Source organism: Drosophila gunungcola, unplaced genomic scaffold, assembly GCF_025200985.1.
Source record: "Drosophila gunungcola strain Sukarami unplaced genomic scaffold, Dgunungcola_SK_2 000022F, whole genome shotgun sequence".
NCBI lineage: Eukaryota > Metazoa > Arthropoda > Insecta > Diptera > Drosophilidae > Drosophila > Drosophila gunungcola.
In genome coordinates, this window is record NW_026453202.1 from 232,114 (window position 1) to 254,661 (window position 22,548).

The 22,548-nt window shown below is 34.2% G+C and overlaps 1 protein-coding gene and 1 long non-coding RNA gene across 3 annotated transcripts in view; both read right to left on the minus strand.

Moving 5' to 3' along the window:
• Window positions 1–959: 959 nt before the first annotated feature.
• On the minus strand, window positions 960–7,100 carry LOC128263856 (uncharacterized). The gene is made up of 8 exons (XR_008268541.1): window positions 4,868–7,100; window positions 4,737–4,801; window positions 4,478–4,675; window positions 4,347–4,411; window positions 4,086–4,285; window positions 3,956–4,019; window positions 3,825–3,889; window positions 960–3,763 (listed from the first exon to the last, which is right to left on the minus strand). It is a non-coding gene; the product is annotated as an uncharacterized LOC128263856 (long non-coding RNA).
• Window positions 7,101–8,140: 1,040 nt separating this feature from the next.
• LOC128263851 (double-strand-break repair protein rad21-like protein 1) overlaps window positions 8,141–22,548 on the minus strand; it is a 95,395-nt gene continuing 80,987 nt past the window's right edge. For both annotated transcript variants that reach the window (XM_052999126.1, XM_052999125.1), the window contains exon 8: window positions 8,141–9,180. In XM_052999126.1, coding sequence (XP_052855086.1) covers window positions 9,055–9,180 — 126 coding nt within the window. In that variant the 3' untranslated portion in view covers window positions 8,141–9,054. The remainder of the gene's footprint in view (window positions 9,181–22,548) is intronic.

Consider the following 22,548-nt stretch of genomic DNA (forward strand, 5'->3'; position numbering starts at 1 on the left):
AATAATAGAGGCAGGTTGCACACAGCTCAAGGCGAGGCAAAGTTTTCGTCTTGAGAAATGCTACTTTCGATGTTGCGGTCAATAAAGACACTTTCAAACCATCAACAGTTTGAGTACGAACGTGAATGACGCTCTAAAAATTCGCATGGAAATTATGTATTTGAATCGGGAATTGTGGATCTGTGTGATCCGGCACCTGCAGAAGCGTTGCTTTAAACGACTCCTATGATGTAAGCAACTGCATCGGTAGCGACTCGTCCCAGTCTAATTTTCGAAATTGAAAGTAATCATTAACCGGTAACCAAACCACGCCAAGGGTCTTAGTTACGTCTGAGTTTGCCATAAGTGGCATTGCAGCGTTGTCAGATGGGGATAACTCTGGGCAGTTTGAAAACCACTTTGCCAATTCAAAACCTGCCTCTTGCAAGACCTGAGAAACTTCGTCTCGAAGATTTTGCAGGTCCTCAACGCAGCCAGCGAGACTCCTCGCCATCGCATATTGGTAGGTTCCATAGGCCATAAATATAAAAATTCAATGTGAAAATTATGACTTTAAATGTACCAATTATTATTTATAATTGGTCTAGCTATTTGAATTTATTCATCTTTTTGTTTTGCTCTATCTGTCCTCTTCAAGAGTAGCATCGAAAGATGCAAGGGAAGCTTTTCCTAAAAAAATTTTTTAAGCTTATTAAAAACAAGGTTTTGTGCAATGAAAGTGCTTAATATTTTAAATAAAGGTATTAAGTTCCATTTTACAAAAAAAGTATATGTAAAAAATAGAATAGCATCGAAAGAGATAGCATAATATTTATTGGGTATTTCAGCAACGTGCAAGGGAAGCTTTTCCAAAAGAAATTGTTTAAGCTTATTAAAAACAAGGTTTTGTGCAATGAAAGTGCCTAATATTTTAAATAAAGGTATTAAGTTCCATTTTACAAAAAAAAGTATATGTAGTATGTGTTGTGTTTTGTGTAAATCAATATTGTATTTAGTACATAATTGTGAGCTTTCTTGGTTGGTGATTTCTGTGTTTGGTTAGAGTTTTAGTTGTGATGGCATTCTTTGGCACAAAAAAATCTTTTTGTATAATATTCTTAAGCATTTTAAGAATATTTTTTTTATTAACTTTGCTTAATTTATTGAATCTTCTCTTAGCTTTGAGACTAACAATAAGTTTTCGAATCTTAAAAGTTAAACATTAACTAACAGTGGACTGTAATTTTGGTTGCGCGTCCCTCAAGTTGGTCGCTGGGTAGGTAAGTTATTGCGACGAAGACGGGATTGGTTGCACAACTTATTAGATCTCTTGCAAGGTGGTTGGGGTGCAAAGATAGCTTGGTGAGGTACTTATCCTTTTGTACTGCGATAACTGCTTTGACTGGTGGGATGTTCAAGTCACGATGTATGTTTTCGTTGCGAACGTACCACGGTGCCCCGGTGATCGTTCTCAGGATTTTTGATTGAGCCCTCTGGATTATGTCGATGTTGCTATTGCTAGCATACCCCCATAACTGGGAGCCGTACGTCCATATAGGCTTTAGTACTGAATTGTACAGCAGGACTTTGTAGTCTAACCTAAGGGAAGATCGAGCGTTGATGAGCCAGTGTAGGCTACTGGCTTTCAACTTTAAGTGTGTTCCTTTGGCTTCAATGTGCCGGCGCCATGTGAGTCTTCTGTCGAGATGTACTCCTAGATACGTTACTTCGTTTGATTGCGGAAGCAGGGTGTTATTTAATGTGAGGTGTGGGCAGTTTTGCCTATTCAGGGTGAAAGTAACGTGCTTGCATTTTTGTTCATTTACTTTAATTCGCCAAACAGATAGCCATTTTTTCAACGTCGGCCAAGTGAAGAGCTAGTTGCGCAGTTGCTTGTATTGGACATTTTGAACGGCTGAGTATAGCTGTATCATCAGCAAAAGTAGATGTTGTCAGTCGACTGCTTGTCGGGATGTCTGCTGTGTAGAGGACATATAATGTTGGCCCGAGCACGCTACCTTGGGCGACTCCAGCCAAAATAGAAAAATCGTCAGATATGGCAGTGTTACATCTCACAGCAAATTTTCTGTCGTGTAGATAAGACTCTAAAAGTTTGTGAGTGTTGCTGGGAAGCATTGTCTTGATCTTGTACATTAGGCCTTCTAGCCAAACTCTATCAAACGCTTGAGAGACGTCCATAAATATGGCGGTGCAGTACTCACGTTTTTCGAACGCGTTTCGAATTTCTTATGTTATTCGGTTGACCTGCTCAATCGTTCCGTGTTTTTCTCGAAATCCGAATTGGTGTGATGGAATTCCATTCTGGATTCGTAGATATGTGTTTATCCGAGTTAATATGCATTTTTCAAAAAGTTTAGATAAGCATGATAGTAGGCTTATAGGTCTGTACGATGTGGGGATTGTGGGGTCTTTTCCTGGCTTCGAAATCATTATAATAATTGACTTTTTCCATCTTTTTGGAAAGTGGCCATGTTTAGCGATGGCATTGAAGAGATGTGTAATGGTGCGAACGGCACAATATGGAAGCTCCGTGATCATTTTAGGGGTAATGAGGTCGCAGCCTGGAGATTTTTTCGGGTTCATATGGTTTTTGATGATGCTAACGATTTCCAATGGGCGAAACTCGATTGGCTCATGGTGAAGCTGGGTGTCATATGCAAAAGTCGGCAGAGTGCATGCATTGGTGGCAGGATTTGGTTGAAAGATATTTTTAAGGTGGTCGGCGAATGTGCTGGCTCTATCTTTATCGCTGCGCGCCCAGCCGCCTGAGGGGTTTCTAATAGGCATCACGGTTTCTTTCGGTGAGCTAAGAGATGGGTGGGCTCTCCATAGTGAGTGTTTTGAGCAAGTTGATGACAGTTGCTCTATATAACGGCGCTGGGAATATGATTCTTCTTGTTTTAGAGCTTTAGTTAGTTGCCGTGAGGCGTATTTCAAGTTCTGCCTAGCAGATGGCGATCTATAGAATTGCCACTCCCGACATAAGCGCCGCTTTTCTAGGACAAGCTGTTCGATTTGTAGATTTGTCTTCTTTTGCTTGCATTGAATATTTGAGGTTTGGGGTGTGGAAACTCGAGCCGCAGTGACGAGTACGGACTCCAGTGTAGTTACAAAGCTGTCTATGTCAGCTTCGTCGTTGAGGCGAGGACATAGCTCAATATGTGTGCTAATATATTTTCTAAACTTGAGCCAGTTGGTTTTTTGTGAGGTCAGGTTAAACTGGTGTTCTAATGTTCCTGGTTGTTGGAGAAGATGAAATAAGACCGGCGAGTGATCAGATGAAAGATCCGAAAGGCATTCGGCGCTTATAAGATTTTTGGGAATATTTTTGGTTATCGCTAAGTCAATAAGATCGGGTAGTTTCTTTGGGTCTGTCGGCCAGTATGTTGGTCTACCAGAAGAGACATAGTCAAGCTTGTTGTTGGATTTTATGATTGCATTGTAAAGCTGCTTCCTTTTGGAGTCACGAGGCGAGATCCCCAGTGTGTGTGTTTGGCATTGTAGTCTCCTGCTGCTATAAAATGGTCACCTAATGTGTTGAAGAACTGCAAAAACTCATATTCGGTTATATTGAAACGAGGGGGGCAGTATACTATGTCCGATTCCCTCTGACTTGACTGCGGCGAGGGACGAAACTCTGAAACAAAATAAAAAAACACAATTAAGAAGCATATGCACAAATACAAAAATTAAAATCTACACATATCTGCCACAGATGCTCCCTGTCCAAATACAGCTGACGAAGCTATGATGAGGGTTGAGACTGCGTATAAATTAATATAAATTGTAAAAACATTTAAAATCAAAATAAACACAACACTTACCTGTCTAAAATGTTTCTTGGCTCCTTGACCAATCCCTACTGGTGTGACTGCGGCGAGGGATGAGACTGTGGAAATAATAAAATTAAAATAAATACACAATATATAAAATTAAATCAATGACCACACTTAACTGCAAAAATAGCGTTTTGGCTCCTTGACCAATCCCTACTGGTGTGACTGCGGCGAGGGATGAGACTGTGGAAATAATAAAATTAAAATAAATACACAATAAATAAAATTAAATCAATGACCACACTTAACTGCCTAAAAGCGTTTTAACTCCTGTCCGATTCCCTCTGACTTGACTGCGGCGAGGGACGAAACTCTGAAACATAATAAAAAAAAACACAATTAACAAGCATTTGCACAAATAAAAAAAGTTAAATCTACACATATCTGCCACAGATGCGTCTCGTGCTTTTGTCCAGATCCAGCTGACGAAGCTTTGATGAGGGTTGAGACTGCGTATAAATAAATTCAAATTATAAAAACATTTAAAATCAAATAAAACACAACACTTACCTGTCTCAAATGTTTCCTGGCACCTTGACAAATCCCTACTGGTGTGACTGAGGCGAGGGATGAGACTGTGGAAATAATAAAATTAAAATAAATACACAATAAATAAAATTAAATCAATGACCACACTTAACTGCCTAAAAGCGTTTTAACTCCTGTCCGATTCCCTCTGACTTGACTGCGGCGAGGGACGAAACTCTGAAACATAATAAAAAAAAACACAATTAACAAGCATTTGCACAAATAAAAAAGTTAAATCTACACATATCTGCCACAGATGCGTCTCGTGCTTTTGTCCAGATCCAGCTGACGAAGCTATGATGAGGATGAGACTGCGTATAAATAAATTCAAATTATAAAAACATTTAAAATCAAATAAAACACAACACTTACCTGTCTCAAATGTTTCCTGGCACCTTGACAAATCCCTACTGGTGTGACTGAGGCGAGGGATGAGACTGTGGAAATAATAAAATTAAAATAAATACACGATAAATAAAATTAAATCAATGACGACACTTAACTGCCTAAATAGCATTTTGACTCCTGTCCGATTCTAGAGTTAGTTGGTTGCCATTAATCAGTTGTATGCTTATAGATGTGGCCTGTAGATAGTTTTTAGCAGTTTTGTTATAATAGTGGTGCTTAATACGACTTCTGATTAGAATGCCAGTCCCACCATGTGCTTTACCGTCCGGATGATTTGTTCCATAGAATGAGTAGCCTCTTATTAGAAAATTTTATCTGTTTGTAAGGTGTGTTTTCTGAAAGTAGCATTACATCGATGTGATTGTCGAGTAGAAATTGAGTTAACTCAAGTTTGTGCTGTGAGACGCCGTTAGCGTTCCACGAAGAAATTCGTAGGGACGTCATTATTTTGGTTGTTGTGAGACCAGCATTTGAATCAGAAGATTTTGGTTTCGCATTAAATCTTGCATAGTTGTGCGCATAAACGACATAAACTCCATTAGGCTTTGTTGCAGGCTAACTATCATTGCTTCAAAGTTGCTTTGTGTCTGCTCCGTTGGTTGACGTTGTTGAGTCATGTTGTGTTCTAGACATGCTGCTTGTGGAAATGAAGTTTTAGATACAGGAGGAGCCAGTCCTAATTTTAGAGCGCTTGCAAATGTCACATTTTTGTTGAGGGTTACGGGTCCTAGTGAGGAGCTGGGTGCAGTCGAAAGGAAGACTTCAGGGTTTGATTTTGATGCTGTGAGCTGTGCGTTGTGGGAGCGGGCAGTGGTTCCTCGTTGATGGATGCGACTTTTTAGCTCCTTGTATATTGGGCAACCTCTATAGTTGGCTGTATGATTGCCGCCACAGTTGCCGCACTTTTTTACATTGGAGTCGTTTTTGCTCGCTGGGCAGAGTGCTGAGTCATGAAGGTCTCCACAAACTACACACACTGGGCGTAGTGTGCAGTATGACTTTGTATGGCCATATTCTTGGCAGTTCGTACATTGTACCGGCCCATTGCGCTTATGTGGTTGCTCTACTGTGATTCTACGGTGGAGAAGGAACTGAAGTTTGTATATGGGGTGCACTTCGTTTCTATTAAGGGGCTTAGTTTCCGGTTCGAGCTCTATCTTGAAGAGTGGTTGCGGTTTCCTATCCCTGTTCAAGATATTGAAGACTGTCTTAGTGTTTAAACCTTTGTCTTGTAGTGCATTTTTTACTTCTTCAGGTGTTACATCGGATTCAATTCCTTTAAGTACAACTTGCAGACCCTTGCTGCTTTTAAGTTGGTACGTGTAGAAGTTCTTTTTCTTGTCATTAAGATATTTAGACAACACTCGGTAATTGTCTTCGTTCTTCGTTTGAACTTTTGTTTCGTGTATGCTGCCCTTCACAAGGGGAATTATATGAAAGTTATCTTTTCCAATAAGCTCAACTATTTTGTTAACAAGTGCATTGCAGCTTTTCTCCCGGATGTATATTGGGGGGGCTTCGGTTTCTTCTTCTCAGCTTCGGTAGCTTCGTCAACTTCTTCGTCAGTAGCGTCTTCCAAAATTTTAAATCTGTTTGTATTAATGGGCGTTTCAGTCTCAGCTGATTTATAATTGGCACGGGTTATTTTTCGCTTAGAATTTAGGGGGCTCAGCTTTCTTTTGATTTGGATGTAGCGATCCATACCAGTCTGCACAACCGGCCTTTTATTTTCGTTGGTTATTGTGTATTTTTCGGGCAGCGCAGCGAACGCCGTTTTTGTGTTGGCTACGGGTTTGTTTATCGATGGCGAAGTTGCTGATGATGATAATAAACGGTTGGTCGATACCGTTGCTGCTGTTGTTGTTGTTGTTGTTACCGTTGCAGTGGTTAAAGACACTGCTGTGCTACTTATTGCTGATAAGCGTAGGTCAGTGCATACATGCATTGGAGTACACTCGGAACTTTTTGGCTTTAGAGACATCGATGGTAGCGCGGGAGAGCAAGAGCGCGCTCTCTCGCTCGTTACGTTCAAGAGGTCAGTCGAACTGGGGGTGATTGACCGCGTATTGTCTGGGTTTGCATAATTTTCGGTTGCATTATTTCTGATCGATGAGAGCCGTCTCTCGTCTTGCTCGCGCTGACGTTGCATGCGGATATCGTTTTGACTCATTGTCTTCACTTTAATTATAGTCTGCGTATATTAATTAATTAATTAATTAATATGTGTGTTTGCGATTACATCGCAAGAAGCGTCTTTTCGCGTTGTAGTAGGTTGGTTAGAAACCAATCTACCTATTTGTGCCCGAGGGTCTTTGCGGAATTTGATTATTTTCGATTTGCACTTTTCCAATTATCACTTTTTGAAAGCTTGCACAAATTAAGCACGGTCCGACAACACGTCCGATCGCGGCGACAGTCTGTGATTAAGATTTTAAGAATGTTTAATTCAAGTGCCAAAAATTGCCGAACGGCTTGCAATTATACAAAAAAGTAACCTAACCTCAATTTTTAAAAAAAAGTCGTGCTTCTGCTGTGTGTTGTAGTTTTTTGCCGTTTCTTGGATTGTATTTTCGTTTGTTGTTATTTTTGTGTTATGTTTTGTGTTTATATTCTTTTCTTTAAAATGAAAGTTTACTTATTCCATGTGAGTGCCAATTTACACGATTGCGTTCTGTTCTGTGTCGTATCAATGAAAGCTTAATGATATAGTCGTGCGATTTTAAAACCGAATCTCGTAATATTAAACTATTTTTAAATCTTAAAGAACTCAAAAAATGTAAAAACAAAAAAGTTATGAAAGCTATAGGATATAGTGGTACGATTTGGCCAATTATTGTCCTAAATATTTATAAAATTTTTCTAGATTTTTGGTACAAGTTTCAAAGCGATAGCCCCTCTAGAAGTGTTTGTGGCCGCGGCTCCCATAGAAGCCCTACCACTGTAGAGCAAACGAACGAAAGCTTTAATGGCTCCCGCTCTCGCCCTACAACTTGTAACTTCAATTTAAATATCAGCGCCAAGTGCGCAAACACTCATCTTGATTGCAGCAGTAACGACACGGGTCGATTATATTCCTTCAGGGAAGAGCAGACGATGTTTGCCTTTACTGACTCCAGCTTTCAGGAGAATTTTTAGGAAAAAAAGCAGGTGATGAAGACTCCTATAGACTGGACCTCTGGGCGGGGCTAGGCCGGGTAAAATTCTTCGGGGAAAAGCAGGCAATGTTCCCCCCCATTCGAAAAAAAAGCTGAGACAACAAGATTGTTTGAGGAAATAAGATTTATTTAAAAAAATATCTGATGTTTATAAAAATGCAATGATCGATTATTTAAATGTTAAAATAAAATGTCTCAAAAATGTATTATTGAAACTGTATAGATTCGGGCGCGTTCTGTAAAAGTAACTGTTTTAAATTCCTATGTGAGCATACAAAATCATACACACTTTTAAAATTAAAACCAATTTGTACATAAATATTTCGAAATTTTGATCAAAAAATTTAAGGACGCGAGTCTGAGAAAAATTTTATTTAAAAAAGCCGTTTATACCCGTTACTCGTAGTTTAAAATGGTATTTATTTATTTTGTTATATCCTAGCGCCTCAATTTTGGTTAACTTATAATTCACAGGACAAATTAAAATGTTGGTCTTCTTTAAAAAGGCATGCATGTTGACTAAGCATGTTGACTACCATGGGCATGTTGTTTGTATAGATTAATCTGCTGACCACAAGCTTTCCATAAGAGTTCGATTTATGTACATTTATAGTATATGTAATGAAATGAAAATTAATAAAACCTCTATCCCCACCGTTTCGGAGAAGCGATTCATGTCTTTGAAATAAGCAAAACCTAACTAACAGTTTTTACTATGTACCAATCCTTTGCTCCTTTAATCTTGTGTTGGAGCTGTTTGAGGTCACTTGGTGACTTAATCTTGTCAACTGATAACTAACGCCGTCCGTTTTGGAATTATGCTCTTACGACTGAAACTCTAGTTTAATCATCGACAAAAAACGCGACCAGTTATATAAAGAGATATGCGGTTGTAGGCCGAATGAATCAATGAATTTTAAAAGCCTACAGTTCTTTTCAAACCTTAAATTTTTTGTTAACTTTGACCTAAAAATTGCTTTCAGCCATGAAAATCGAAATTGTTCACCAAATTAATACTAATAAAAAACAAAATTTGTATTTTTACTTATATTTAAAATAAATTAAAAAATGTGTAAATTAAAATTTATGTGAGCCAAGACAGATCTTAGTTTCAGAAGTCGTTTTATTCAGATTTTCGGATTTTCGAAAGTGGGTCCTCGAGTAATAGAAATATCTGCATAGGGGGCAGATTGAGCAATGTGAAGCACCTTAAATTTCTTTAAGACAAGCAAGGAGTAAAACTTTTGAGCCGCCTGAAATAAAAAGAAATATCATCATTAATTAAAATTGTTCTCAGCTATTTATAAATACGAAACCAATACAAATGTTGCCGTGAGAAGACACACACAACGGCAACTTTACAAAGGGTTTTGTAATACGGTCAAAGTGGAGTGAAAGAATATACATGTGAGTAGCTTGCTTTCGTTGTTTAAATAAAATCCAAATTGTTGACCAAATTAATAACACAGGTACACAAAATCGAACTTTTTCAAATTTCCACGAATCAATTTCGTATTATCTACTTCTATTTACTCTCCCATTTTATAAAAGTCATGGCACCCTTAAAATGTCTTGAAATGAAATCCAATTTATTTATACAAGTCAGAGCATACATTTTTCACTTATGTATACAGTACTGGACAAGAAATCCGGACATGCAAAAAAATGGTTGTTTTGGTTTTTTTTTTAATTGTGTTTATTGTTTCAAAAATAATTAAATAATTGTATTTTCCAACCAAAACATTTTTTTCGATTCCAAAAAGGTTTTTTTTTGTTTTAAATCTTAAGTTACTGTATATATATCAATTCTGTATATGAATATATATATGAATATATTCAATATAGCCTTACAAAATTTACAAATGGAATGACGGAACAATATTGTTAGCTGTGTATCATAAAAAAGAGGTTGGTTGCTCACAGGACAGTTCGAGAGCACATTTTTACAAACTTTTCCAGCTGATCTGTACACGAAATTAACCCATCAAATCATTCAAGGATTACTTTAACATTTTGTTGGAAATCGAAAATGTCATGGAAGAAACACCAACCTCTCCACTTGAAGAAACATTATCGTCTACTTTCACTTGCTCACAGTAGTCAAATATCAGAAACCCCTGCCAACAGTGCCCCTTGAGGGGATATTTTTCTCTTATGGAGAAGAGATCTGCCATTGTATCAAGCGATTGAATGGCTAAAGAAATCATGTTTTTTTTCATTGTTACACGGTAGTGCAAGGTTTCAAGTGTATTTCCAAGATTGTTTCCGACCAGCTTGGGATTTGTAAAAGTCAAGAATTGTAAAAGATAAATCTGAAGAATATACGTTTAGCTTAATTTTGGATTTAACAAAAAAAAAAAAAATTTTGACGATTCTGTTCTGATTTGGCGCTCAGGACAAAAGCTTTTTTCTTATCTGTAATAACTACAATTTATTTATATTAAAAGTTTTTTTTTTCTATTTTTTGAACTCCCAAATATAGTAACTAAATTTTTTATATCCATATTGTTTGCTTTCCTATTTTTAATTGAAATAAGAGACAGAGAGCTTAATCGGTCTTATCCCATTATATTGCAAAGATTATTTTGTATGATCTTTAATTTTTAAAAAGACCTTTCAGCTTTTGCAATGGTAGCTGGGATAGTAAGAAATAAGCAACAAGCTGTAATTTTTAAACAGGATACAGAGGTGCACAAGGTACAACATGAGAAAGTTGTTAACCAATATAATCCTAACTATATAATTCGACCCCTCAAAAAGTCAGATGTTTTTTTTTACGATTTTTTTTTTTTGTTTTTGTGTTCTTAAATTTAAATTTTTTTTTAAGTTCATGTACTAGTCCCATGTTAGGTGTAAATTCTTTTACAACTATGTTAAAACGATTTATTAGTGTAATGAAGAAATAAACTTAATATATTACCCGTGCCCAGACATAGTAAATGACTTTTTATAGCCTTGCAGAAAGTACTATAATTTCAGTCAGAAGTTTGTAACGCAGTGAAGGAGACGTTTCCGACCCTATAAAGAACATATGTATATTCTTGATCAGCATCACTAGGAGAGTCAATAGTAAAAGTTAAATATTTCAGAATTGCGGTTTAAAATTCATCAAAATCGGACGACTATATCATATAGATGGATATCATATCATGGGAAGAATAAAAATTTAAAAAAAAAATTTTAGAAATTTAACTTTTTTATTCAGAAATTTTTTTTTAGAAATTCTTTTTGATTATTTAATAACTTTCCAGTTCAAAATTACGCTTTTAATTTTATTAAAATCGGAAAACGATATCATGTAGCTGCCATAGGAACTATCAAATAATTGTAATTTGATTAAGTTTAAATATACGACTTTAAAGTCTTATCGAGAATGGAACTGTGAACCAAAAAAGTAGAAGATACAGCTGCGGTCAATATAGAAGTGCTATCTCCTCTCATCTTTAAATGTTTGTAATTGTTTTTGTCCAAATCTTGACATGCTTGAATATTTTATAATATTAGACCATATACACTGGTTTATAAATTTAAATCGATAAAATCCTTCAGAGATCAAACCTTGGTTTTCCAATGACACTCAGAATTTTTTGTATGGAACCATTTTTTTTAAAGTGTAAATAACGATTTTCACCTGTTTTCTTTCGCATTTTATTTCTTATCTCCATTTCTGATTAACCGATTTTGGTCATCGATAGCTTATTTCACAAAAAATGTGTAATTCTTCAACTTTTCTGTACATGTTATAAGGATAGGCTTCCTAATATAGATGCTAGTTTGACTAAGTTTGAATAAATTGCTAAAACTAAAGTTCCGACACCATTAATCATATTCTTTAAAAATACAAGGCTGATAACCGAAAATAATTTTATCATTTTATCTTAAAGATGGAACATTCTCGAATCTATCAAGTAATTAACCTTTATTTGGAAAAACGGTGATTTTTGGGGTCTTATTGGCTGTAAAGCATATGCTAAGTGCTATTTGCAGATGTTAAAGAAGACATTAAAATTCGTATAAAATGGGTTTACCGGCGTATTATTGAAGAAAATGGCTTAATGGCTTAATCTTGAAGATAAAGTGACAAAATTATTTTTGGTTTTCAGTCGTGATTTTATGAGAATTAATTTATGTTGTTGGAATTTCGATTTTACCAATTTATTTAAACTATATTATTATATCTTTATATTAAGAAACCTATCCTATCCACGTATAAGAAAGTTGAAGAATGATCTATTTCTGGAGATAAAAATACGAATTTAAAAAAAAAAGGGTACCATAAACACAAATGTTGAGTATAATTTTTTGAATCAGGGAGTCCATTTGCACCGGAAAATCAAGGTTTGATCTCTCGAGAATTTCATCGCTTTAAATTTTAAACCAGAGATATAGTTAAAAACAAAAGAAATCCGAACCATTTTGAAGCTTTTTTTATGAAAATCAACCGTTATCCGAAATTAAAACTAGCTTCGGCCGGTCAAAATAATAGTAGTGAAGACAATTAATTTAGTAAATTTAAAAAATTGAAGAGTTATAATTCTTTATTATTTTATAAACAACATAATCCTTTTTTGTTAAAACAATTTTGTAATTTGGCTATTATAATTAGTTTTCTGGATTTAAAAAAACACATAACCCGTGTTATAATTTCTCGAAAAAGTACATGTAATTAGAAAAAAAAAACAAAAGCTGAATACAAATTTGATAATTCGTAATAATTTTAACGCATTCCAGTTATAAATCTGAGCTAAGAATCTAAATTTTTACGATGCGTGATCTCTTTGTAAAAATTTAAGTGTTTAAGAATACCTGAGTTTATGAGGTCTTAGCATCTTAAATATCCTTAAATCAAAAATTTGCAGTGCATCGGCTTAATTGATGCTAGAAAAGTTAGGTAATAGATGACTTAGTATATTAAAGGCCAACAGTCTTTTCACAAATACGAACAAAACAAGTTTTAAGACATATACCGCACACATGATTTTTTACAGAGCCAGAACTTAGGCTTAGTCTTTAATAATCAAAGATAAACTGTTCGATTTGGAACCAGACACCCTATACGTTAACTTTGTTTATCTTATCTTATAAGCGCATTGTATTATATCCACACTCACACGAGTGCATGAAGCGCAGCTTAATTCATATGTACACTCATAGAAAAAAATTTCCAAAATTTAGAAATCTTGCCTTTAAATCAGCTAGTCTTTGAATCAATAACAAAAATTCAAGAACAAATTTTAATTAAAAATGGAAATCCTTTCTGATTGTAAACTTTTAAGAAAAAAACTTTCTTAAAAATAGGAAAAAGACTTTTTTTGTTTTTTTTTTTTTTGTTTTTTGGAGAAAAAAAGTAACAAAAATTGTTCAGTTTTTAAAGGTGAATTTGCCTTTGAGTTCCATAGTGCAATATCCTTCAAAAATAGAAAACCAGCCTTTGACTTACAAAAGCAACTTGAAAGAAAAAGAACGGTAAAATACGAAGTCAACGATGTCAGTCGGATGACTTTGCCAAAAGCTTAAAAAGCGTTCGGCTCAGCAACGTCATTCATTAGGTTTTTAAAGGAGAAATCGCCTTCAAGAAAGAAGTATCTCTCAAATATAGAAAAGCGGCCTTTTACTGAGCCGATTAATGGTAGCCTAGCGGCTAAGTTGCCTGACCAGGAATCTGAGCAGTAATTCTGAGCAGCACGAGTTCGAATCCCCCATCTCAGAAATCTTTTTTTTTTTGTATTTGATGAAAACGGGGAAACGCTCACGTGTCCTAATGTGCTTTGCTAAGTTAAGGCAGACAAAAAACTTAAGGAAATTATCTAAAATGATCAAAAAATTTTATGTTAATACATAAAAATAAACAATTTCTGAATACATAGTATCAGATTCTAAACCATCTCTGAAAATGTATGATTGTTAAGATTTTTTTTAACAAGACTCGTCCAAGCTTACGAAACAGTCTTTGTCTTTGACGTTCATTCTTTAAGTGCGAACATAGCCTAGTGTTACAAAGTCCAACTCCCGCGCGGAAGGCGCGGGTTCGATTCTGGCCGACGACCAAATAAAAATGTGAGTTTTATTCAAATTTCAAGTGCCATTTGTGTATCAAATGTTCTAAATGTGAATTTTACAAATCATGTTTAAACCCTTAGTTTAGGTTTAAATTAAAATGCATGTGTGTTAGTTAGCTAGCGGGGTAGGTAGACCGCAAAACAAACATGGATTGTCCTGTCCTTGTCCGTTCGATCTCGTCGTGCGCTTCATTTGTGTTCAGTAGTTTTCACGGCGAAACTTGTCTATGTATGTATGTCGATGACTGCGATTTCATACAAATTCTGGCAGAGCTCTGAGAAATTATCTTATTTTTAAGAAATATTTGTTCTTGTTTCAAGAAATATTTTTTCTAATTTTAAGAAATATTGTTTCTTGATTTCAGAAATAATATTTCTAGACTTGGTTTAAGAGCTGCATTTCTTGTTTGAAGAAAAGAATCACCATTAATTTAACAAAGAAATTTTCTTCAAATGGAGGCGACTCACTTTTGGCGAAAATTCAAAGGCGATTTTACTGGATTTTTAGAAGAAATTTCTATGAGTGTATATGTAAGAGCTTTGACCAACTGCATTGTCTTAGTCAATACTTTTCCACTCATTTCAAAACGGTGTTTACGAACTAAATTAGACTATTCTTGTATTCTACCAACGCAACCATAGCGCAGCGCGTGTATCGACGCATTTAATTTAGAATGTTCGGTGAATGCAGATTAAGGTCAAACCAAACCATTTATAGTCGGTAGCCATTTCCGATACGATACGGTAAGCTACAATTAACATTAACATTGTGTAACATTTTTCAAATTCATTTTTTCTTTAATTTTTTAAATATTTTTTTAATTTATAATAGATAATAGAAAAGTTATAATGTAAATATGTAAGATATTAGTAATTTTCATTTTTAAAGACTCTTGAAAAATTACTTTTAGTTATTCGATGGACCTGAGTCTGATAAGACCCCTAAAGTAATTTGTTAATCAACTTTTAACAAATTCAGAAACAGCCACAATTCAAACAATTATTGCTCAAATCTTGCCTCTTTTGACATAAATAACACTCAGAGGTTTCTTGAACATATAGAATAACGGTCTTAAGTCAAAGCTTACAATAATCAACAAAAATTGCAATAAATCAATCTAAAACACGTTTGGGAAATAAATTATTCAAATATATTTAAGTTTTCTCATTATTTTTCAAATTGGAAGTAGCCTTACTATTATTTAGACCGCAACTGTACAAAAGTAAAGTTTTCGATGACTTCATAGCTTATTGGTTAGCGAGTTGACTACAAACCCAGAGGTCGCGGGTTTGAGTTCATGTCAAAAAGGATTTTTCTCAAAACAGTAAGTTTATTGATTATGTATTAATTCTCTAATCCAGATAACACATTTTCATTAACGTTATTATTATAAATATGCATTTTAAAAGCAAAAAAAAAATGTTGTGTAAAAAATAATTAATAAAATAATTGCTTCAATAAAATTCGCCCTAAATTTAAGAAAGATTGCCCTTAAACTAAGAAGTAACACGCCTTGACCTTGTTTTAAACAAAATTTTGCGCCTTATTTATGAACAATTTTTAGAATTATAGCCCTAAAATTAACAATCACGTTCTTAAGTTAAAGAAAATCGCCTTAAATTAAAGAAAACATTTATTTAGGAAAAATTGGCCTAAAAAAATGGGTGATTTCGGGCTAACATTTTTTTGAGTGTAGAAAAACAAAAAAAAAAAAACCGTATTGAATTAATAATTTAAATGTTAAAAAAAATTAACCGAATTCAGAATAATAAAACCGTTTTTTAAATTTAGTTATATACATTAAATTAACTTTAATTACAAAAAACATTTTTGAGGTTATGTCAGCGGCAGAAAAGTGGGCATGGTTAAGTTTAATTTTTGCAATTAATGTGCCAACTTTGAAGGCTCTATCATCAAGTTAATACCAAAAAATTCAAACAAAACCACTGTGCACTGGTCATAAATCTTGCATTTTTCAATCGTGGAAATCCAGCCTACAACTTCAGCCACCCGTTCCATAACACAGGTGAGCAATGGACGGCTTTAAAGCTACGCAGCTGTGTAGCGGTAACTTCGAAATTGCATTCGGCGCAAAGATAAATAGCGAAAAAAAAGACCGATCACACTATAAGCCGACAGAAGGAGACAGAAAATAATTTTATAAGCAATTTCCCGTTCTTAGTCAGTGCAGTACATAGGAGTCCACACAATTGCATTTACATACGTCTTTGGAATGAAATACCCCACCATTCTTCCCCACAGAGTTTACTATCGTAAAGTGAATTTCCTTTGCGGTTGCCCATGCGACGGCAGAATTGACCCACACATTGTATAAGTACTTTTCCTTTTGTTAATATCGCTTTGATGCGACAGAGCATAATTTTCTTGAAGAATCAAAATCTGAATAAAATTCAGTTTATTTATTAGTCGGACATTTAAATGGCAAATGCTTACTCGAAAGGATAAACAGAAAGTGAGTTCGAAATAGAAAACATAAAAATCAAAAGACTATAAATAAAAAATATATATATAATAAAATAATAATAGAAAACGTCCGAGAATAACTTACAATAAAATGTATAAAATAAATTTAAAACCCAAAAAAATATAAAGATCTCGGAATTTTTTAATTTATTAAAGTGAAGAAATTGTTATAAAAAATTGAAAATCAAAGGTGTCGCGTAAAACTAAAAATAAAATTTATAACAAATAAATTAAAACCTAAATTAAACAAAAATATCCCAAAATTGGTTGAAAGTTATAAAAGTGAAGGGAGAAATTGTTAAAAAAAAAGAGTTTAAAACTGCCGTTATTAAATATAACATAACAAAAAAACAACTTAAAACAAGTTCAAAACTTAAAAGACAAAGGCAAAAATTAGAAGACTTTGAAAAATTTATAAAAGTGAAAAGGTGAAACCAATAGAATGTATTAAAACCAACGAATTCGTTTTTTTTTAAATTTAACAAAAAGGGGGTTAAATAAAATAAACAACTTAACAAAAAAGAACAATCGAACAATCAAAGCAACTTTAAAACTGCAAAAAGGAACGAAGAAATCAACTAAACAGGAAATCAATTTATGGACGGCAAAATTGAACAGAAGACAGCCAATACTACGCATACTCTTATTTTTGTTACAACTGATCTGCTAGGCAATTAACTTAATACGCCAGTATATACACCAAATAGACATTTATTTTATTAATAAGCGAAACAAAAATTCAAATTTTCAAAAATCCGATGTCTACCCTAAAGAAAAGGAACGATCTACCGGAAGCACTTACAATGCACTATGGTCCAAAAGTCGATTTTTTGGCGGAAACTCTAAAAACTCTCACTTGCACACTATTTTCTTTTTAAAGAGTAAAAAAAAGGGCAAAGCAAATATTGAGCCTGTGCGTCCACGACTGCTTTAGCCTCCCATTAAAACAAAATTCCTAGTAGTTTTGTTTGACTCTGAATTCAGACAAGTTACTTACATTTATATAGTGACATATCCACAGTCCCACAGACTTAGCACATGCCTACTTATAAATACACAGTACATGTATAATCATCGTACCCTAAACTACCCTACAATTGTACAAACACGTAACACATACACCCCATGCTACCCTACAACTATGAATGATGATCGAATGATAAGCATTGACTAAAAAACTTTTATTGTGAAAACATCCTGCCCCATTTTTCACACGCTCGAAGTTCGGACTCGACAGCACGAAATAAAATTATCAAATTAATAAAGAGCAATTGGTCGGTGTTCTTCATTATAAATAATCTTGTATTAATTCGGTTAAATAAAATAAAAAATACTTTTTTTTTAATTTACGAATTATTCGAGCATTTATTTGGCGCAGCCAGTAGGATCAAAATTTTAAAAGAGTCATTTTAGTACAACTAGCTATCCAGACCAGGATTAAAAACAGTGACTCAAAGCTTGATCCGCAAAAGAATCTACGTGCGTGTAGTATTCAAAACCGAAAAAATCTCGTGCGGTTGGAAACAATTCCCTATCAACATCGTTTAAGGATCACTGGCCCTATGTAACGCTTGTACAACAATTGGAAGACACCTTATACATCCAGTCGCTGGAAGTTCAACATCGTAATATTTTTGATAAGTTAGAGTTAGAAAGTGACCCTGTAATTAAAAGTAATTATTCAGAAATGTTGAAGGGGACTATCAAAACCACCATTGACAGAAAATTACCAGAATGTACATGTCGTTGGCTCGCAAGGAAAATTAAAACAAGCCACCATGGGACTAGGTCCTTATGATGCAAATCCTGAAGACGTTTATTTACAAAAATCTCATTTTCATAATCGCAAGAACAAGGGAAATAAAAATCAAAGTAACAATCAAAGGTATTACAATGACAAACATAATACGAGTGCGTATTATTCATCAACTAATCAAAATAATTATCAATCTAATCAAGCTAACAATTCGGATAGAAATACTCAGAATCGTAATTCAAGTAACCCTACCGTTACTGACCCACAAACATATAAAAATTTTTGGAACAGTTTAAACCAAGGTAGGCAGAATAACCCCTTGAATTACCAACCTTCTAGGCGTAGGCGCAAATTTTCATCAAATTGCCTCGAAAACCTCGGACACGGGAGAAGAGGAAGAGTCAGTCGATATGTAAATATCACATATCAGAACAATCTTTACAAAGGTATGATCGACACAGGATTGTCATTAGGGAAATTTTTGCAAATTTAAAAGAAACAGAAGAAAAGCTAACGAGTTCAGACTCGAACATCTCAATGTTGAGGAGGTGGAATGTTTGAAGAAGGTCTTATACGAGAATGGATACATTCAATACAAGGAAGTTGAGAAGTTGACTTTTACTAGTACAATCAAGCATACTATCCAAGCCCAGCATGAAGATCCTATTTATCGTAAACCATACAAATACCCCCAGAGCGTTGATCAGAAGGTAAACAAACAAATTAAGGAAATTATGGAGCAGTGCATCATTCGAAAGTCTAAGTCCCCCTTTTGTTTACCTATTTGGGTAGTCCCCAAGAAGGCAGATGCCTCAGGTAAACCAAAGTTCAGACTAGTAGTCGGCTATAGGAATCTTAATGAAATAACATTCAATGACAATTTTCCGATTCCTAGAATGGACGAAATTCTTGATAAATTTGGGTAATGTCAATATTTAGCATCGGCTTAATTGATGCTAGAAAAGTTAGGTAATAGATGACTTAGTATATTAAAGGCCAACAGTCTTTTCACAAATACGAACAAAACAAGTTTTAAGACATATACCGCACACATGATTTTTTACAGAGCCAGAACTTAGGCTTAGTCTTTAATAATCAAAGATAAACTGTTCGATTTGGAACCAGACACCCTATACGTTAACTTTGTTTATCTTATCTTATAAGCGCATTGTATTATATCCACACTCACACGAGTGCATGAAGCGCAGCTTAATTCATATGTACACTCATAGAAAAAAATTTCCAAAATTTAGAAATCTTGCCTTTAAATCAGCTAGTCTTTGAATCAATAACAAAAATTCAAGAACAAATTTTAATTAAAAATGGAAATCCTTTCTGATTGTAAACTTTTAAGAAAAAAACTTTCTTAAAAATAGGAAAAAGACTTTTTTTGTTTTTTTTTTTTTGTTTTTTGGAGAAAAAAAGTAACAAAAATTGTTCAGTTTTTAAAGGTGAATTTGCCTTTGAGTTCCATAGTGCAATATCCTTCAAAAATAGAAAACCAGCCTTTGACTTACAAAAGCAACTTGAAAGAAAAAGAACGGTAAAATACGAAGTCAACGATGTCAGTCGGATGACTTTGCCAAAAGCTTAAAAAGCGTTCGGCTCAGCAACGTCATTCATTAGGTTTTTAAAGGAGAAATCGCCTTCAAGAAAGAAGTATCTCTCAAATATAGAAAAGCGGCCTTTTACTGAGCCGATTAATGGTAGCCTAGCGGCTAAGTTGCCTGACCAGGAATCTGAGCAGTAATTCTGAGCAGCACGAGTTCGAATCCCCCATCTCAGAAATCTTTTTTTTTTGTATTTGATGAAAACGGGGAAACGCTCACGTGTCCTAATGTGCTTTGCTAAGTTAAGGCAGACAAAAAACTTAAGGAAATTATCTAAAATGATCAAAAAATTTTATGTTAATACATAAAAATAAACAATTTCTGAATACATAGTATCAGATTCTAAACCATCTCTGAAAATGTATGATTGTTAAGATTTTTTTTAACAAGACTCGTCCAAGCTTACGAAACAGTCTTTGTCTTTGACGTTCATTCTTTAAGTGCGAACATAGCCTAGTGTTACAAAGTCCAACTCCCGCGCGGAAGGCGCGGGTTCGATTCTGGCCGACGACCAAATAAAAATGTGAGTTTTATTCAAATTTCAAGTGCCATTTGTGTATCAAATGTTCTAAATGTGAATTTTACAAATCATGTTTAAACCCTTAGTTTAGGTTTAAATTAAAATGCATGTGTGTTAGTTAGCTAGCGGGGTAGGTAGACCGCAAAACAAACATGGATTGTCCTGTCCTTGTCCGTTCGATCTCGTCGTGCGCTTCATTTGTGTTCAGTAGTTTTCACGGCGAAACTTGTCTATGTATGTATGTCGATGACTGCGATTTCATACAAATTCTGGCAGAGCTCTGAGAAATTATCTTATTTTTAAGAAATATTTGTTCTTGTTTCAAGAAATATTTTTTCTAATTTTAAGAAATATTGTTTCTTGATTTCAGAAATAATATTTCTAGACTTGGTTTAAGAGCTGCATTTCTTGTTTGAAGAAAAGAATCACCATTAATTTAACAAAGAAATTTTCTTCAAATGGAGGCGACTCACTTTTGGCGAAAATTCAAAGGCGATTTTACTGGATTTTTAGAAGAAATTTCTATGAGTGTATATGTAAGAGCTTTGACCAACTGCAAATTCTTAGTCAATACTTTTCCACTCATTTCAAAACGGTGTTTACGAACTAAATTAGACTATTCTTGTATTCTACCAACGCAACCATAGCGCAGCGCGTGTATCGACGCATTTAATTAGAATGTTCGGTGAATGCAGATTAAGGTCAAACCAAACCATTTATAGTCGGTAGCCATTTCCGATACGATACGGTAAGCTACAATTAACATTAACATTGTGTAACATTTTTCAAATTCATTTTTTCTTTAATTTTTTAAATATTTTTTTAATTTATAATAGATAATAGAAAAGTTATAATGTAAATATGTAAGATATTAGTAATTTTCATTTTTAAAGACTCTTGAAAAATTACTTTTAGTTATTCGATGGACCTGAGTCTGATAAGACCCCTAAAGTAATTTGTTAATCAACTTTTAACAAATTCAGAAACAGCCACAATTCAAACAATTATTGCTCAAATCTTGCCTCTTTTGACATAAATAACACTCAGAGGTTTCTTGAACATATAGAATAACGGTCTTAAGTCAAAGCTTACAATAATCAACAAAAATTGCAATAAATCAATCTAAAACACGTTTGGGAAATAAATTATTCAAATATATTTAAGTTTTCTCATTATTTTTCAAATTGGAAGTAGCCTTACTATTATTTAGACCGCAACTGTACAAAAGTAAAGTTTTCGATGACTTCATAGCTTATTGGTTAGCGAGTTGACTACAAACCCAGAGGTCGCGGGTTTGAGTTCATGTCAAAAAGGATTTTTCTCAAAACAGTAAGTTTATTGATTATGTATTAATTCTCTAATCCAGATAACACATTTTCATTAACGTTATTATTATAAATATGCATTTTAAAAGCAAAAAAAAATGTTGTAAAAAATAATTAATAAAATAATTGCTTCAATAAAATTCGCCCTAAATTTAAGAAAGATTGCCCTTAAACTAAGAAGTAACACGCCTTGACCTTGTTTTAAACAAAATTTTGCGCCTTATTTATGAACAATTTTTAGAATTATAGCCCTAAAATTAACAATCACGTTCTTAAGTTAAAGAAAATCGCCTTAAATTAAAGAAAACATTTATTTAGGAAAAATTGGCCTAAAAAAATGGGTGATTTCGGGCTAACATTTTTTTGAGTGTAGAAAAACAAAAAAAAAAAAACCGTATTGAATTAATAATTTAAATGTTAAAAAAATTAACCGAATTCAGAATAATAAAACCGTTTTTTAAATTTAGTTATATACATTAAATTAACTTTAATTACAAAAAACATTTTTGAGGTTATGTCAGCGGCAGAAAAGTGGGCATGGTTAAGTTTAATTTTTGCAATTAATGTGCCAACTTTGAAGGCTCTATCATCAAGTTAATACCAAAAAATTCAAACAAAACCACTGTGCACTGGTCATAAATCTCGCATTTTTCAATCGTGGAAATCCAGCCTACAACTTCAGCCACCCGTTCCATAACACAGGTGAGCAATGGACGGCTTTAAAGCTACGCAGCTGTGTAGCGGTAACTTCGAAATTGCATTCGGCGCAAAGATAAATAGCGAAAAAAAAGACCGATCACACTATAAGCCGACAGAAGGAGACAGAAAATAATTTTATAAGCAATTTCCCGTTCTTAGTCAGTGCA